The sequence below is a fragment of the Octopus bimaculoides genome, chromosome 10 (assembly GCF_046866305.1).
Source record: "Octopus bimaculoides isolate indiv1 chromosome 10, ASM4686630v1, whole genome shotgun sequence".
Lineage (NCBI taxonomy): Eukaryota > Metazoa > Mollusca > Cephalopoda > Octopoda > Octopodidae > Octopus > Octopus bimaculoides.
The window spans coordinates 89,709,507-89,729,042 of record NC_142937.1 but is presented as its reverse complement, the minus strand read 5'-3'; the positions used below and the strand labels follow the sequence as shown (position 1 = coordinate 89,729,042).

The window sequence follows — 19,536 nt, the reverse complement described above, 5'->3', positions numbered from 1 at the left end:
TCCATATATACAGGCATGTCCTTTATGGCTGTGTGCCCGTCACACACATAATCTGTTCGCTGTCAAAACCCTCCTACTCCCCACCCACGATCACCACCCACTGCTATCCCTTATGTGTCTACAAGCACACTCTCCATCATACTTTCACTTATCTACCTACTCCACTCTCAGCCAGTCCAAATTTCCTCACCACCACTTGCTACAGTCATCTCTTCACCATCTCTAAACATCTACTCTCATACTCTTGTGGAACACCTACTCTCTTACTTCTGTACCAGTTATACTCCCCACCACTTACTTGTTTCTTTCTCTCACTCTGACTCTCTCTAACTCTCTCTTTTCTTCCTCATCTTTCTTTTCCTACTGGGGTAGCCAATTATCTCTTCTATAGTAAGACACCTATCTCTATCTCTCTATTATGCCTTTAACTCTAAACTGACATGAAGTCATCTCCTTTGTTTCCACTTCTCTCCAAGCAGAGAGGTCTTAGTCTCACAATTTACTTGATGACTCCACTGCTGTCAGTGCCACATAAAAAGCACCAATGCTGGTCTCACATTAAAAAGCACTCTATAAAGTGGTTGACATTAGGGAAGGCATCCGCAGTAGAAACTAGGCCAAAGCAGACAATAAAACCTAATGCAGCTCCACAGCATGTCTAGCTCCGGTGAAACTGTCCAACCCATGCCAGCATGGAAGACAGACCTTAAATGATGATGATGAGGATGATCACACACACACACACACACACAAACACACACACACACACACACACACAAACACACACACACACACACACACACACACACACACACACAAACACACACACACACACACACACACAAACACACACACACACACACACACACACACAGATATAATATGTATATATATATAAACATAGCAAAGCATGCAATAAATTTGATGGAAACACTCTACTGACCTGGATTAATCACGTATACATCCCAACTTCCATCACTGGGTTTAAGTTTATCAGTCAACTGAGTCACATTACTCAGATCACATAACTTTGTTTTCTCATTGTACTGATAAGAATTACATTCTAGATATTGATGGCAAGCTTCATTACACTTCTTTAAGTTCACATTCTTAAACCGTTTCAAAATATCCTGCTTTGGTATGTTAACTTTTTTCAACACAAAAGGCTTATCATGGGCTACAAAAAAAAAAATAATAAATAACCAATATATTTTCAACTCGTCCACCCACCCAAATACAAATATACACCAGATGCTCCACATGATAATTATTGTAAAGCATCTCGTACATAATTTTGGAAATGGACAATTAATTATAAACAGATAATTGATGTACAAATGATACCCTAGTCAGGATTCATGTGAGTTATAGAACATCTTCAGACTTAATCGAAAACTTGTCACAATATTTTGGCTGAAGAGAATACATTTGTACATCTCTTGTGTCATGGTGTGCATTTATAGGGTTAGTATGACCTTAAACAGGTGGTCAACCAAAATATCAAGTGTTATTATGGCCATTCAATGTTAAACAAATGCACGCTACGGTGCAGAATCGAATGTCCACCATTCCATAGGCCCTTCTTTTCTGTATATATTCTTTTATAGTCCAGACAGAACCTAAAGCTTTTGTATTTGAGCCTCTGTGGCTCTTTTCTTCAGGAGCATGTGTTTGTCTCTTAAGGTAAATCTGTCTTTACAATGGAATCAGAAATTTTGTAAAAATAAAAAAAGAAAAGAAAATTTGAACAATAAAACACAAAGAATAATTACGTTTTACTTGTTGATAGTAATCTCTGCCCTTGTCTACTTTTATTTTCTCAGAGGCAGCTGCACTTCTCTCTGATAAGTAACATTTCCCACTTTCTTTAGTTATTTCAAATGATAAACAAGTTTCGTCAGACACACATCTTTCTGCACAGGCTTCTGCTGTTACATTTTTCTTATCCCACAATGTTTTCTTAGATAAATCCATAGCTGCACCATTTACTTTTACAAAATGGATCTGAGCAACTGGAATTAAAGTAAAATAACAATTACAATAAAGAAAAATAACAATAAAAATAGCAGGCTAAATCTTTGAGATCAGAATTGGTCAATTATATACCAGCAGGATTTGATCTAAGAAGTTAAAAAGCCATAACAAACACTACAATATATGTTGTCTGATTTTCTAATGATTCTGTCAATCCATTGCCCTTAACAACAAGAATAATTATAATTATTGTTGGTGTTACCAATATTTACAACAATAGTTTCTAATGTAAATGCAAAGCCACAGATTCTGCAGTATGAAAATAAATCAGCTTCAATACATCACTAGTGCTCATTTAATCAACATCAGAAATATGAAAGAAAAAGTATACTCTGCTGGGATTTGAAACCAGAATGTAACTAATATGGCTAGTCATAGCAAGAACCGTCACTTTAGTGATTTTACAATATGTTACCCTGGAAAACTAAAATAGTTTTCTTTCCATCATCCTCTCGTGAATAAATATATAATAAATTCAGAACTTAATGTAGCTAGCTAAAAAAAAATTAAATTCATCAAAATTGTACTTTTAATGCGATAAAGAAAAAAGTGATTATCTTTACAAGGTTGTCTCTTTTGAATTTCATGACCAGAATAAGTCATAAACATAATAGTTTTGCTATCCGCTGAGGGTGAAATTTTAGTCAGTCATAATATCTTGGTTCAAAAAGTAGCTGTTATTTATTTACCATGCAAGAATGGACCATATTTATTTTTCCCTAATTGTTCTTTTAGTATAAATATGGATTGAATGGTGTGAGTTAATGATAATGATGATGATGATCATCATCATCATTATCATTTAACATCCGCTCTCCATGCTGGCATGGGTTAAATGCTTTAACTGGAGCTAATGAACCGGAGAGCTGCACCAGGTTCCAGTCTGATTTGGCAGGGTCTCCACAAAAATCAGGTGGCACTGCCTTTCCATTTTGGTAAATACCTCATCCACGTGTTTCAATTTTCAGTTATAAAGAGGTTGATGATAGAGAGGAAGGTACTGTCCTCAAGAAAAACTATTGAAAATGAAGTGAAAATAGTGAGAGATGATGAAGACCAGAGTGCATAAGTCTGTAGGTCAGAGAGCAATAATCAGAGAGGATAGTTATCCTTTGAGATCAGGATGATCTTCAATAGTAAGGGGTTCTTCAATTGGTCCTAGAGAGAGATCCTTTTACATTCAAGTGGATTGTATGATTACCTTTATCTTTAATTTCAATGTATATGGATGAAATGCTTACAGTTGCTTTCCTTTATGCAGGGACAGAAAACAAAGTATCAGTTAAATTGTATGTTGATAGTATTGACTAAACACCTCCCACAAAAAATTGTTGACTTCATGCATAAATCAGGAAACATTAAGGGTGGTAAATTGGAAGAGAAAAAGAGCATCAGATGTCTGTTTTAGATGATTACTGAAATCTAGGACTCAATGCATTATAATGGACAGAGTTTTGGATGATGACACAAAGTATAGGGGAGAAAGGTCAAGTTAGACATTAAGAAAAAAATAGCCAAGATGAACTGAGGCATACCTGTGGATATAATTTTACATAACAATAATATGGAAGTGGATCGAATTTTGTCTGTGTAGTTAAAAATTTGCTTCACTACCAAGCCTTGTGGATGAAATTTGGTAGATGGAAACTATGTGGAAGCCTGGTGGAGAAAAGAAGTTTCTACTCTCCCAGCTCTTGGTTGGCAGACATAATCTATCACTCAATTTCATATCATTACCTGGTCCTTGTGTAGAATCAAGGATGTCCCCTGTTACAAGCATTTGGAAAAGTCTCTGGTCAGAATATAACTAGCTCTCACCCTCCACCAGCCACAAGCACCAAATACCATCTAAAGTGTCATGGAGTCAGTAAGGCATCTTCTGACAAAAGTGTTTAACACAAAAAGAAAAAAAATTACATAGAGACAAGAAAGAAGCTATTTACATTACCTGTACAGTTTGATACAATAGGAGTCCATTTGTTGTTAATTTCACATGTTGACTTTAGTTGTTCTCCTTTTGAACAAGTATAGGTTGCTTCAGATTTATAGGTGGTGGTTTTGTAGAACTTCAATGTACCAGGAACATCTTTTGGAAGTCCACAGTTAACTTTTTCATGAACTGGAATTGGTAATAGAAACTGGGAAGTTAGACTGCTTACTTATATAGTTTTTTCTTCCTTTATTTTAGTATTTATTTTTTATCCTTTATATCTTTTATAAATTTTTATATTCCTGACATTTCTTATATTTATACCACTACATTTTCACCTTATATTTTATACATCATTTTTCATATACATTTTTACTCTTCATACACAATTTATATGTAATCTATATTTAATTTTGTACATTATTTCAAGTAATGCTGGTTAACTTGGTACCAGTTTTGAAATGTGCACCAAAAAGTGCCTATTTCTCTTTAGCCAAAGTCTGCCAGCTAACTACTACTAAAATTTTCCTCCACTATGCCTGCAAAAGTTCGTTTGAAGTGACCAAACACTATTTAAACAAACAAAATGCATGAAATTATTTATAAATAAATATGAGAGATGTTATTATTAAAATATCATCACAAGTAGCAAGCGAATTATCAGCCGTACAGGCAAATGAATAAAATACATACATACAATATAAAATATGTACTCATATATATATATATATATATATATATATATATATACACACATACAAGGGCACTACATGAGCACCTACATTGCCAAAAATAGAAGTCAAAAATACTTCTGTGCCACAGAATACACACACACACACACACACACACACACACACACACACATGTATATACATGTAAATATATTATACACACATGTAGATGCGTACACATACATAATAATTAAAATGAAAACACTACTGACCTGGGTTAATGATGTAAGTATCCCAACTATCTTTGCTTGGTTTAAGGTCATAAGTCAAGTGATTGACACTACTATGATTACAGATCTTTGCCTCTTCCTTATACTCAAAAGAGTTACACCCTGGATTTTGAAGGCAAGTTTTATAACACTCCTTTAAGCTCACATTTTTCAGTGTTTCAAAAGTATCCTTCTCAACTATGATAGTGTTTTTAAATGTAAAAAGATCACCTTTGGCTAAAAAACAAAGAAAGAAAATAAGAAATAAATTTTATACTCAACACACATTGAATTTTGGAAAGGATATATTATGCTGAAAAATGGCTTTGTGAATGGATTGTGCTTACATAATAAATTGAATGTAGAAAAAATATTGAACCAGATAGGTTTCTAATATTTTTTTTCATATTTGGGTTACATGGTACATCTACATAATTAACTAACATTAAAACACAGAACGTAGTAGTAGTAGTAGTAGTAGTAGTAGTAGTAGTAGTAGTAGTAGTAGTAGTAGTAGTAGTAGTAGTAGTAGGAGTAGCAGCAGTAGTTGTAGTAGCAGTTGTAGCAGCAGCAGCAAAATAGTAATAAACCTTTCTACTATGACACAAAGTCTGAAATTTTGGAGTAAATGAGGTATGTCAATTACATCAACCACAGTGCTCAACTGATACATATTTCATCAATTCCAAAAGGATAAAAGGCAAAGACAGCCTTGGCAGATTTTAAACTCAGAACATAAATACAGATGAAATAATAATAATAATAATCCTTTCTGCTAAAAGCAAAAGGACTGAAATTTTAGGGGAGGGGGATAGTCAATTATATCGATCCCTGTGTTTCACTGGTACTTATTTTATTAACTCTGAAAGGATGAGAGACAAAGTCAACTTCGGCAGAATTTGAACTCAGAACGTAGTGATGAGCAAAATACCGCTAAGCATTTCATCCTGCATGCTAATGTGCAAATGACAAACAACTGGAAACATTACAACAGTCCCCTCAAAACTGCTGGCTTTGTACCAAATTTGGAGTTACTACTACTACTACGACTACTGCTACTATACAGGTTTAAGAATAGGCAGTTTCCATATATAAAAATACAATTGAAATCAGCCATCAATTTTTCCAAGTGCACAAATGTGGATCGAGAATGTCCTAACAGTATTTACAATTCTTAATATTAGTTTTTTCTTAGCAGATGTTTGTCTCTCCTTAAAGTTAACCTGTCAATGTCTTTATAAAAATGGTTATCTGTATGCTATGAAGTACAAATGAAATCACAAATTTCAGAAAAGAAAAGAAAAGAGAATTCCAAGAATAAAGCACAAAGAATAATTACGTTCTACTAGTTGATAATAATTTCTGCTATTGTCTACTTTCATTTTCTTAGAGGTAGCTGCACTTTCCTTTGATAAGTAACATTTCCCACTTTTTTTAATTATTTCAAATGATAAACACTTTTTGTCAGACACGCATTTTTCTGCACAAGCTTCTTCTGTTACATTTTCCTTATTCCATAATGTTTTCTTGGGTACATCTAGAGCTGCACTTTTTACTTTCACAAAATGGGTCTCAGCAACTGGAATTAAAGTAAAATTTAGACCAATGAAAAATAACAACAATAAAAATAATAATTTCTGACATAGACTGTAGGTCAAATCTTTGAGATCAGAAATGGCCAATTAAATTGGCCTTTACACTTGACTGGTATTTTATTTTACTGTCCCTGGAAAGCCAAAGTTCACAAAAGCCAAATTTTAACAAAGAAGTTAAAGAGCTAGAACAAATACCACAACAAATTTTGTCTGATGCTCTGTTGATTCACTCAAGCCATCACTATTAACAAGAAAAATAATCATAATTATTGTTGACGTTACCAATATTTATGATAATAGCTTCTAATGTAAACACAAGGCCACATATTCTGCAGCAGGGTTACATGAAAATAAACTGACCTCAGTACTTGAATAGTGGTTGTTTAATCAATCACAAATATGAAGGGTGAAGTACACCCAGATGGGATTTGAATCCTGAATGTAAAAGCATGTGAAAAAATGTGACCAGTCATGGCAAGAACTAAAACCCATCACTTTTATCTTCATGATGATGTGTCTTCTGAATTAAACAACTTGAACATATCATTAACATAATGATTTTACCAGCCATTGAGGGTGTAATTTTAATTAGTGATAATAACTTGGTTCAATAAGAAGTCATTTTCCTATATGTTTTCCATGCAGGAAGTGACCCTGACTGTTCTTTTCCAGTTTTTCTTTTAGTACAAATGTGGACAAAGTGGTGTGAGTCAATGATTTGGGTTTGATTCTCAGTTTCAGTTAGTTCACTTTATATAAACTGTTACTGCCCTTGAGAAAGACATGAATATTGCACAATGTCATTGCTTCTTTAACCCTTTTGTTACCATATTTCTGTTGAGATGCTCTATGTTTCTTTCAGTTAATTTTAAATATAACAAAGAATTTAGTAAAATAACTTAGTTATCATTAAGTTAGTGTTAGGAACATAAATTGTGACTAAGGTTTGATGGAAGATTTTAATTCAGAACTTTTGAAAACAAGACATTTGTCTTACAGAGCCTGAAGCAGTTTCAGCTGGGTTGGTATCAAAAGGGCTAATTATGCTTGCTCTTGTGCCTAAATAATGAATATACAACTTATTAAAATGTGGGGGTATTTTTATTTTTTATTAATAATTTGGCCATGTCAGAAGCAGTTATGTTATGAAATTCCTAGGCTATCCTCCATTTTACACTCGTGCAATTAATGTGGTCTATGCTGAGCTTGAGCAACTGTGGGTCAATGCGATAACAAAATTTCTCTTAATCACACATCACTATCATAAAAAGGGAAGGCCAGATTATCTAATGCAATTCAAAGTATAGTGGATCAAACCTGACTTGGGCAATGGAATTGATAGGTGTTACACTCTAGTAGTCTATAGAAAATTAGTGGAGAGGTGAGAACACTAACAATCTCAGGGATACTCTGGGTTTTGATGTGAATGAGGTGGCAAGTTTGTTTCAGAAAGGTCTTTGGTTAAGGAATACTAAGGGTGACTTCCTGGAGTCCTTGGCAGTGCTATCAAATGGCTCTCTGAAACCAAGAAAAAAAATCCAGTCATAAAACTGCCATCAGACAGTGATGTCCAAGAAGTACACTAAGCAAGAAAATAATTTTACATGTACTTGTTCAGTGTCTAGGCATTATTGAATTACAACGTTATGTCAACCTGCTGCTATTGTGTGAGGGACAGATCCAGCTGTTATTCAAGTTCATCATAATGATTGCTCCACACCCTCCTTTTACTGACCAGAGAAGGCAGTTTTCCTCTGTCCAGTGGCTATAGCAAAAGAGGCTGTGTTGTGGATGAGGTTTAAAGGTCTGACAATGGGAACTTTCTATCTTGGTCAATCCTTCAACTGCATATTTAAAGTTTTACTTATAAAGGTGAGAATGAAGAGGATGATACTCTCCTCAAAATTATTGAAAGTGATGTGAGAGTGGCAAAAATAGTGAAAATGTTTGGGGCCCATAATGCATAAACCTAAACATCAGATAACAATAATTGGAGAGGATACATGTCCTTGGAATACAGAGTGATGGTGGAGTTCTTGAAATGGCTCTAGATAGATATGCTGTGACATTCAAAAGGATTGCATCATCATTCTCGTCTTTGCTTTAAATGTATAAATGTATACTAGTTACAGCTTTCGCAAAAATGCTTCACAAATCCACCTACTGGAAACTTTGCCTGTTAATATTGTGGGGTTCAATAACAAACTGACAGTCAAGTAATGAAATTGATGATATTGACTAGATCCTTACTTTCATAAACTGATTTTTTCCCCCAAATTAGAAACAACCACTATTATTTTTATTATTATAATTTAGAAGAGTGAAATGGAAGATACTCAGATTACATTGTGTAACACAAATTTTGTCCTTGGGTAGTAACTGTTATTTCCTGTTTGCTTACTCCTAGAAAGTATGAAAAATGGTTAATATCTCCTTCAAACTTCACTTTTGTTACATTTATTTAAACCCTAAAGAATCCCTTTCAGCACATGGCTATGATGGTCCCCCACTACTTCTGCTCATGACCAGAGATGCACATATTGTCAGCCACTGAGGGATATGTTCAGTGATTAAGGTCAAGCAAATGATGAGCAACTCTGTGGTATTGAGCAGAATATTTGCTATAACAATATTTCTGCTTCAGCAACTCAGTGTTGAATCTGTATGAATACATAGTTGAAAATAGTTGTGTCAAAACATTGATATACCGGTCACAAAAGCAAAGCTTGAAGGGAATATTTGTCATTTCCTTTGATTTCTAGACAGAAGCAAATAAGAAATAGCGTTTACAAACCAAAGACAAAAAATAATTGAAAATTTGTTACACAATGTTATTGTTGAATTCTAGTAATGAAGGACTCAATGAATTGCATTGCACAGAATTTTAGATGATGACATAAAGTATGTATGAGAATGGTCAAGTTAGAAATTAAGAAGAAAACTATAAAGATGAGCCAAGGTATAATTGTGGAGTTAATAAGTTTACTTAATAATGAGGTATTGGGTGGTATTTTGGCTGTGAGGATAAAAATTTGCCTTACAACTGTAAACTACATCTTGTGGATAAAATTTGGTGAATGAAAACTATGTGGAAGCCCGCTGGAAAAAAAACATGCTCCTGTTCTTCCATGCTCTCATGCATCCTGTGCTTCACAGGAAGACTTAATCCATCAACCAAATCAATATAATTACCTGGCCCTTGGGTAGATTTAATGAAGTCCACTCTGTCGCAAGCATTTGGGAAAGTCTCTGGTGTGAGGATAGCCTTTTCTCTCCCTTCCACCAACCACAAATAAAACGGAAGTTTTTATGAACTCGGCTAGACTTCCTCTGACAAAGACATTTAACACATAAATAAAACAAAATTACTGTGACAGAGAAAAAAAAAAGCAACCTATTTAGATTACCGTTACAAGCAGTAACTTCTGGAGCCCATTTATGGTATTCATTACATATTGCCTTTAATTCATGTCCTCCTGGACAAGAATAGGTCACTTCAGATTTATAGGAAGTAGTATTGTAGGATTTTGATGCAATAGCAATGTCTTTTGGTGGTCCACAGTCAACTTTTGAGAAAACTGGAATTGAAAGGAGAAATTGTTATCAATTGTGAGCCAGTGAAAAAGGGTAACTTAGAAATCAGGGTGTGCAGTCTATAATACAAGCTAATACCAAGGCAGAAAGTGGGGAAGTGGAGACTTACTCTTCCACTCACCAAAACCTATCCAACCCTCCAGTCCATCAGTGAATGTGATATGAACTAATTTTAAGATGAACAAATGTACTTCCACCAACAGGCTACACGTTGGGCTTGATACTCCTCTCTGCTGGACATGTTTTCCCCCATTAGCAATATTCTGGTGATAGGCTTGCCATGATGACCATTATTGTTTAGGACAGAAATCTGAGAAAATAATAGAACCTACAAACAATGAGCTCCTTAAAATCTATTTGTAAATCAGTTCACTTCTTGATATTTTTTGGTAGATTCATTGATCACTTTGATATAAAATGTATCAGCACCACAGTCTACCTTCATCTTCTTCAAAAGTTCTTTTATTCATAGAAACGAAGACCAAATTACTTAATCTCTCTTCTTCACTTTGAGAACACCTCACGTAATTATTTACTCACTTTAATGAAGAAAGCAATTTCTCTCAGGAAGCAGATGTGACAGGTAAGGTTAGAATCAGACATGAAAATTTTATTACTTTCACCAGAAACTAATTTACTTCAAGCGCCAATATTATGTCTGTGAGTTCTTGAATGTTTGACATTAACCACACTTCTCTGATAGTTCAGCAACACCATCCAGAACCTGGCAGTAGAATTCTTCAAACTTACTGTTCTTGATATTGCAGTGAGCCCTAGGATTTGAACCCTTTTCACTAAATTATCAGTTCACTCTCATAAGTGAACCACAGTTGGGACATGCAATCTTAACATGGACACCACTTTTGTTCAACCAACCAGTTTGCAGGAGAGTAGACTTCCAAGTAGAACATCATCTCAAGATTCCTTGGGTTCACACTTTTTTCTTCATTTAGGCAGTTTAATGTTAGGTATCAACCTGATCCCTCATGGCATCTGAAGAAAACACAACTCGGCTCTCACCTAGCAAATCAAGGACAAAGTTTCAACAAGATTAGGAAATCTTGCATCTTGAAGATAACTAATGGCTGAGCAATCACAGTTAAGTCGATCCCTAATTCCTAGTCTCTCTACCAGTGAGGGTTTTTATGATTTATGTATATATTCAGGTTCAACCTTCCCTTAAATCTGATGTTAAATATTCAAAATTACCATATCTCTCTCTCTCTCTCTCTCTCTCAGATACCATGTCTCACTCCCATACAACATTGCAACTTTCACACAACTCTTATAGACCCTTCCTTTCATCTTTAATGAGGACCTTTTTCCATATAACAATGCTCCACATTCCCTGAACTTCACCCAGTCAAGTCTCGCTCTTGCTGTCACAGCTGCTTCACATTTACCTCTTACATCCACCCTATCTCCCAAGTAACAAAACCCTCTTACCGTTTCCACCTCATCACATAGCATTTCCACTAGTTTTGCGAGCCCTCCAACACCTTTCTTACATCTTCCACAAACAAACTCTCTCGCCAGTCTTGGGGTCACCTTCTTCATTTTTGTACATCTACCATGAATCCATTTCTCACATCTCATACACAACACTGCATTTGCCATTACCCTCCTCCCCCCACACACCACATGGATCCACCTTACTTACTAACATTTCTTCCTCTCTGCTCACCATTACCTTTGTCTTCCCGAGGTTTACCTTCAAACCCTTGTTTTCAAATGCCTCCTTCCATCCCTCCATCATCTCTCATCAGAACAAGGTCATCTGCATACAGTATCTCCATTATCAACCCCTCTCTTGCACTCTCCATCACCACAAACAGATCCCTGATGCGCACCAACTTTCACCGCAAACTCCTCCGACAGCTCTGATCCAATTCTGACTCTTGTCTTTACCCCCTCATACAAACTCATCACTGCCCTCACTATTACCTCTAGTACACCTCTCTTTGTCAATGCTCACTCAGTCACCTTCCTTGGAATCCTATCAAATGTCTTCTCCAGATCAACTGAGAAAAAGTTGAAAGTCCTGTTAAAGTTTAGAAGAAAATTTGACATTCATGAAGATTTGAAGCTGATAGAGGGAATACCAAATTAAGTGAATGTGTAAATATACAAATATGAAACATTTGCACCAAAAATCTCCTTTATTTTAGTTTTCACTCTGTTCAAAAGCCCAGCCATTATGTTCCATCCATAATAAATTTGTGCGATGAATTTTCGGCCTCAGTTGAATTCATTATGAAATTTTCAAACTTCTGTCAGCAATGCAGCTTCTCTGTCTTTACTGACATTGATGTATCTCAAAAACTTTTCTTGATGCTTTTCCTTCTTATCAACAAATCACAAAATGTGTGACAATTGAGATTTCATTTGAAGGACCATAGTCTCATCAACCGTAACAGCAACAAATGCTGTTTTTATTTTATCATTACCTCAATTTCACCCTCACTTATACCAGCAATACAATAAAATGATCTTGTTTTGAGTATCACTTGGAAGTTCATAAAATATGCAGTTCAGTTTTCTTCATGAAATCTAAATGTGATCTTAAACAACCATTGTATTCTGCTACAGTTTCATATATAGCCAGAAAATTACCCTCATTGTCTGATTCTTCTGTTTCCTTGTGTCCTATAAATGGTAATTCTTGAGAGGCCAAAATTTCAGTTCAATGAATGAACCTTTTGAATATGTGATTCTTCTCACAAGATCTATTATGGAACTGAATCAAAGCTGCTTGTCAGTGATCAATTGCTGTATTAATTCACTGTGAGCCAAAGATTTCAGAGCATTTATGGAATTCTGATGGTTCTGAATTTTTTTGTGTTTTGTCAAAGCTCTAATCAAACTGTACAAATTGCAGTAGCCAGTAGTTGTCCATGTGTTCTTATGCTGACAAAATAAGAGACATGAGAAACAGAAAAATTTGTACAGAATGGGACATCCCATCACTCACTCATACTGTTCATAATACTTGGAATCAAAATACTGATAATATTCTTTGCTACCCACTTTGATTCTGATTTTCATTTCAAGCTTTGGCTGCTCTTTTCTGAGAATGATAATAGTCTTCTTATCAGCAAAGCTTCTCATTGCAAAGGTTGGGAAAATAGAGAGGAAACTAAGCTAATTGACTCTTTTGTTATCTTGAGGGTGAATGAAAGCATGAAAAATGTTACTGGGATATAATCTTTATAAACGAATAGAAGTTTTATTCTAACAAAATGATTAGGAGCTATTTTACTTTTTTATGTAACCTTTTTCAAATATCAAATATTTAGAATTAAATTTTAAAGGGCTGACATGAATAAATGGATGGAAACTTTACTTTTTAATCATGCTAACATAAATTTTGCCAGATGCTTCTTTTTGCTGCGAGTGTGAACTAGTCAATAAGAAATCTCTGGAGTAACATGACTGAATTCAGCTCTTAAGAAGGGATAAAGAATACTCTCCATGGATTAAATATTTTTAAAATGCAGGCATGGCTGTGTGGTAAGAAGTTTCTTTCCTAACCACATGGTTCTGTGTTCAGTCCCACTGTTTGGTACCTACTGAGTCAAGTAAATCAAAATCAAATTAAATCACAATCAAATGGAAATTGTAGTTGTGGCCGATACCAGTGCCACCTGACTGGCTCTCATGCTGGTGGCATGCAATAAGCACCATTCATGTGTGGGTCATTACCAGTGCTGCCTGACTGGCTCCCCGTGCTGGTGACACATAAAAAGCACCATCTGAATGTGGTCGATGCTAGCAACCCCTGCCCCAACTGGCTCCTGTGCTGGTGGTATGTAAGAGGTAACATCCAAATGCGGCTAATGCCAGTGCTGCCTGACTGGTTCCCATGCCGGTGGCACGTAAAAAGCACCCACTACACTCTCGGAGTGGTTGGCATTAAGAAGGGCATCCAGCTGTAGAAACATTGACAGATCAGATTGGAGCCTTGTGTGGCCTCCTGGCTTACCACTCCCCAATCAAATTGTCCAACCCATGCCAGCATAGAAAACAGATGTTAAACGATGATGATGATGAGGATATATATATATATGTGTATGCAGAGAGAAAGAGAGAGAGAGAAAATAGATAAATATAATACATTATATACATATATACTTATATGTGTATATAAGTACACACAAACATGTATGCAATAAATAAGATGGAAATACTACTGACCTTTATTAATGAGGTAAGTTTCCCAACCTACACCTTTGGGTATAAGTTCATGAGTCTCATTACTCAGGTCACAGTACTTATCTTTCGCACGGTATTCATAAGAAATACATCCTGGAAAGTCATGGCAAGCTTGATTACACTCCTTTAAGTCCTTATCCTTAAGCCGTCCAAAAATATGTCTTCTTTGTAATGTAACTTTTATAAATTTAATATGTTTCCCATCATCTGACCAAAAATAGGAAAGAAATACATTTTATATTTATCCAACCATCCAAACACACACACACACACACACACACACACACACACACACACACACACACACACACACACATCCATGCACACACCATTCATATATTAAATATTGTAAAGCATTTTCACACATAATTATGTAAATGGATAATTTATTACAAATAAGAGATTCACAAAATTACTCCATAGTCAGACTTCTTGTCAAATATAGAACATCTTCAGACTTATTTGAAATCTTGTCTCATTACTTAGATTCCATTTACAGTTCTTAATATGCCTTTGTTTTTTCAGTTGTCCTTTAGGTAAAACTGTCAAATCTTCACAGGTGTCTATATATCATAAATTTTGAATGGAACCACAAATTTTACAAAAAAAGTGGTAAAGAGTATTCCTATAATAAAATACAAATAATAATTACGTTTCACTCGTTGGTAGTAATCCCTGTGTTTGGTCACTTTTATATTCTTAGAGGTAGCTGCACTTTTCTTTGATAAGTAACATTTTCCACTTTTTTTTATTATTTCAAATGATAAACAGCTTTTGTCAGACACACATTCTTCTGCACAGGCATCTGCTGTTACATTTTTCTTCTTCAACAATGTTTTCTTGGATACATCCAGCAATGCATTTTTTATTTTCACAAAATATAATACAGAAACTGGAATTTGAGCAAAATTTAGATGAATGAAAAACAACAACCATTACTATAGCAACAACAACAATAACAATCACAACAACAACAACAATGATAATAATAATATGGGCATGTTTTGTCTTGGTGTAAAAGATGGGCTACAGCAAATATTCTGTTCAATATCACAAATTTGCTTGATCTTAATCAGTTGAGCATGTTCCTTAGTGGCAGACAATATGTGCATCTCTGATCACGAGCAGAAGTAGTTGGGGAGCATCATAGACACGTGTTTAGAGGAATTCTTTGGGGTTAGGGTTTGGATAATTCACCTCTGGAAACATGGGTGTTTTGTTCAAATTCCTTAACCCTTGTTCAGGGACTTTTTGAGCAGGGTGAGCTTGACAGGCATCTTCGACTAGCAGGTCATGCTACTCCAGACTGATGACAAGCAAAGACTCAGAAACATATCTCTCGATGCAGGCTTAGCTGGGTGGAGGTGCTTGTTTCCCCCTTGTAAACATAAGGACACAGGAAATGTGTCAAGGCCGACATAAAGCGGTGCAGCTTCCTAGGTCTAACCAACAGTAGTATTATTCCCTTTAGGGGACTGTCACTAATCTGGCATGAACTCACAGAATTCATAGGGCAGACCGTGCAAACCAGGTAATTTGCAACTTATGCAATTGCTCATTGCCTGCTGTCCAGATATAAGCAAAAGTCCGCTACCCACATCAACCTATCACCCTCTCCAAACAGCTGCATGAAGTGCTACTGGAAAGCTGCTCACATCTGCTCAGAAATGAGAAACACATGCCTGTCCTGATCTGTCTAAGACCTGATCATGATTTTTGTTGCCTCATCAGGGCAATCCACCACCCTGTCATTGATGACGGCCCCTGTCAATTGCTACTTAACTAGCTCACTAATCTGGTCCCTGTAGTCTTTTTGTGTCAGTAAAGATGCATTCAACTTCCAGCAACTGGATTTTTCTATGTGTCCTATCTAAATGGACTGTGCGGATCACAAATTTGTGGTCTGGGTAGCTGACAAATTTAAATTGTGGACAACCTACTCTATCCCTGTCTGCTGATCTAACAAATACTCTATTTTGATATGGTCTGGATGACCTGTTGTGGTTGCTTCATGTCTACACAGGCACATCAGGAGAATCCAGTCAATACATGTCAGCCAGCATGAAGTTTCCGAGCAGACTTTTAAGGTTTTTGCACCCACTTCTGCTATGTACTTACCCAACATAGTCTTTCTGGGTATCCAAAATACTACTTCAGTCCATCACTAGTATTGAAGTGCAAGACTTTCCCAGAAATGTTTCTAGATGCCTGAAGAAATCTGGCCTTCCAGCACCAGCTAAAGCATAAACGGGCACCAGTATAAAGGCATCAACTACACTGCTATTCGTGTCTTGGACATCCACTTCCAAGATTGCCAAGATTTCTGGAATAACATTATTACACCGCTGCCCACTCTTGACAGACCATAAGATGAGAATATCTTGTAATCTTTGAAAACAGATGCAAAAGCATGCTTTCCAGAAATACTTGTCTCACTGATTCTATTCACATTTAAATCAAATGACCTGAGATTGTTGAGCAAGCAAAATTGCTTCTAAACTGGCCCCAGGCCATGCACATTCACACACATTACTTTCAGCACAGGCATGTTGGCTGGAAAAAAGGGAACAGTGGGGATCACTCCTCTTGATTTTTGAAAAACCCTGGTTTTCTGGAACTCTCTTTGGGTGAATGTTTTTTTTTAAAGCCATTTTAATAGTCTTTTATTGATAACATTAACACTTTCTCTATCAATTAAGCTCTCCTCCACTGTTAAAAGCAAAAAAATAGAACATATCGATTGTACTTTGTATAATGTTAATCTCAATTGTGACTCAGGGGCTTTTAATGCCCTCACTCTCTCACCACTTTTCTCCACTATTTAAAACAAACAAAAAAATAGATAAGTCGATAGTTTACATAGTTCCTAAATGTTTTAAATGACCATGTAGTTTTATCCCACGCTGTAGTGCATTGTCAAGCTCCAAATCAGAGTGGAATGAATTTATCTGCATCTACTTGCAGCTACTAGAACAACCAAAATATAAAAAATAAAAAGAGTGAATTATATAGAAATATCTACTCGCATAATAAAATAAGTATATAAAAAATAAAATCTCTTCACTGCAATTCTCTCCCCTTGAGAGAGATTTCTCCCCCTCTTATATTTCTTAGTAAACCTATTTCTCTCTGCCTCTTATGCTGAAAACAACCACAGATGGTGGCAGCGACAGCAATGACAGTCACTAGTCAAATTTCAGATGTGTCTATTAATACAAACATATAACAAAATTACATAGACGACAAGAGGGACTCTATTTATGTTACCGTTACAAGCATTCTCTACAGGAGACCATCTGTTGTTCTTTTCACAAGTTGACTTAAGTTGGTCTCCATTTTCACAAGTGTACATCACTTCAGATTTAAAGGTGGTAGTTTTATAGGATTTCAATGCACCAACTACATCTTTTGGAGGTCCACAGTCAACAGCCAGGAAAACTGAAATAAATAACAGAAACTGATAACTGGTATGTGTATGTTAGGAGGAGGGTGAGAACAAGCAAATGATGATAATATTACAAGAAAAGATATTAAGTGAACCAAATTAAAGAAAATTTTTATACAGGTACAAATATATACATACAAACATGCATGTATGTAGGTAGGTATGGCTGGATGGATGGATGCATGTACATAAACCTGTATGTATATGTATGTATATATATATATATATATGTGTGTGTGTGTGTGTGTGTGTGTGTGTGTGTAACATCACAGCTACAATTATCTCTGCCTACGCCCCACGAGCGAGCCTACCAAATGATCAGAAGGATCATTTTTATGATACCCTCCTACAGGCTACCTCAAAGACAAGTGGCAATGACCTCATCTTTGTCTACCATATTATTCCACCACCACATTACTCCAGGTCTGGAAGGGACTTTGTTCCATCCACAGACTTGGCCTGTGACACTTAGTAAGCTGTCCCATAGGAATTTCCAGCTACCATCTATGTCTGAAGTCTGTAGCTCCTCCTCCCTCTCATCAAATTTCTTGATGAGGATGTCCCTAAATTTCTGACCATGTGAAGGGTTCTTTAGCTTCCAGATCCTTCTTTTCTGGATTGGTCTGCTTCTTGGCATCCTTCTGACCTTGAGTCTAAAATCATTAATGAATAGTCTATGCTGGGGGATACATTCTTCACCTGGGAGGGTCTTTGTATTTAAGAGTAACCATGCATCCCACTGTCTGGTGAGGATGAAATCAATCTGGCTAGTAGAGTCACCTGATTGATAGGTTATCAGGTGGCCGTCTGGTTTCCTGAAATTAGTGTTGCATTTGGATCATCAGGAAACACTATTGCATTTAGTTCTCAACAATTTAATGCATTCTGGTTAAGCATTCAAATATAATGGAACATCCAAAGCAGTGTTTCAAGCCACCACAATGGTGAGATGTACATTGGCGCTAATAATGTAAACCTGTGTTCATTGTAATTTCTTCAACTACTAAATATAGCAGACTGGACCATGATAATCTGAGGAGCTCCAAAATTAACAGTAGCAGTTGTACATCTACTTGTACACATAAGATAAATTTTACATATGTATGTATGTATGTATGTATGTATGTATGGATGGATGGATGGATGGATGGATGGATGGATGGATGTATGCATGCATGCATGTATGTACATGCACATATATACATTATACACCAACACACAGACTCATGTATGCACACACACAATGAAATAAAATGAAAACTCTCTACTAACCTGGGTTAATTATGTAAATATCCCAACCCTCATTGTTGGGTTGAAGGTCATGAGTCAGGTGAGTTACATTACTTAGATCACATAGCAAAGTTATTTCATTATACTCATAAGAGTTACACTCTGAAGTCTGATAACAAACATGTTTGCACTCATTTAAGCTCACATTTTTCAGTTGTCCAAAAGTATCATGCTTTGGTATGTAAGCATTTTTAAATTTAAAAATCTCACTAAAAACTAGATCAAAAAGAAAGAAAACAAGAAATACAATTTATATTCAAACACAGACATATTAAACATTATAAAGCATCTGGTGCCTCATGTGATTTAAATGTACAATTTATTTTAAAAAAGTAAGTAGTCTACAAAATGACTGCTTAATCAGAATTCATACGAGTTGTAGCATATCTTTAAACACATTTGAAATGCTGTTTCAAAATTTAAGATGCATATAATTTATTTGTACATTCCTCTACTAGTGGGGAATTTTTGTATAGTCTAAGTGCTGTTCAATTGA

The 19,536-nt window shown here is 35.7% G+C and overlaps 1 protein-coding gene across 1 annotated transcript in view; it reads right to left on the bottom strand.

Annotated features, from left to right (window-relative positions):
• The window catches only part of LOC128248841 (uncharacterized), a 353,886-nt gene that overhangs the window by 214,124 nt on the left and 120,226 nt on the right, over positions 1-19,536 (bottom strand). The window contains exons 63-73 of the mRNA XM_089358260.1: positions 19,023-19,256; positions 17,573-17,743; positions 14,958-15,197; positions 14,319-14,512; positions 12,877-13,000; positions 9,907-10,077; positions 6,244-6,483; positions 4,908-5,141; positions 3,983-4,153; positions 1,773-2,012; positions 944-1,177 (exon numbers count right to left, since the gene is read on the bottom strand). Coding sequence (XP_089214386.1) covers positions 944-1,177; positions 1,773-2,012; positions 3,983-4,153; positions 4,908-5,141; positions 6,244-6,483; positions 9,907-10,077; positions 12,877-13,000; positions 14,319-14,512; positions 14,958-15,197; positions 17,573-17,743; positions 19,023-19,256 — 2,253 coding nt within the window. The remainder of the gene's footprint in view (positions 1-943; positions 1,178-1,772; positions 2,013-3,982; positions 4,154-4,907; positions 5,142-6,243; positions 6,484-9,906; positions 10,078-12,876; positions 13,001-14,318; positions 14,513-14,957; positions 15,198-17,572; positions 17,744-19,022; positions 19,257-19,536) is intronic.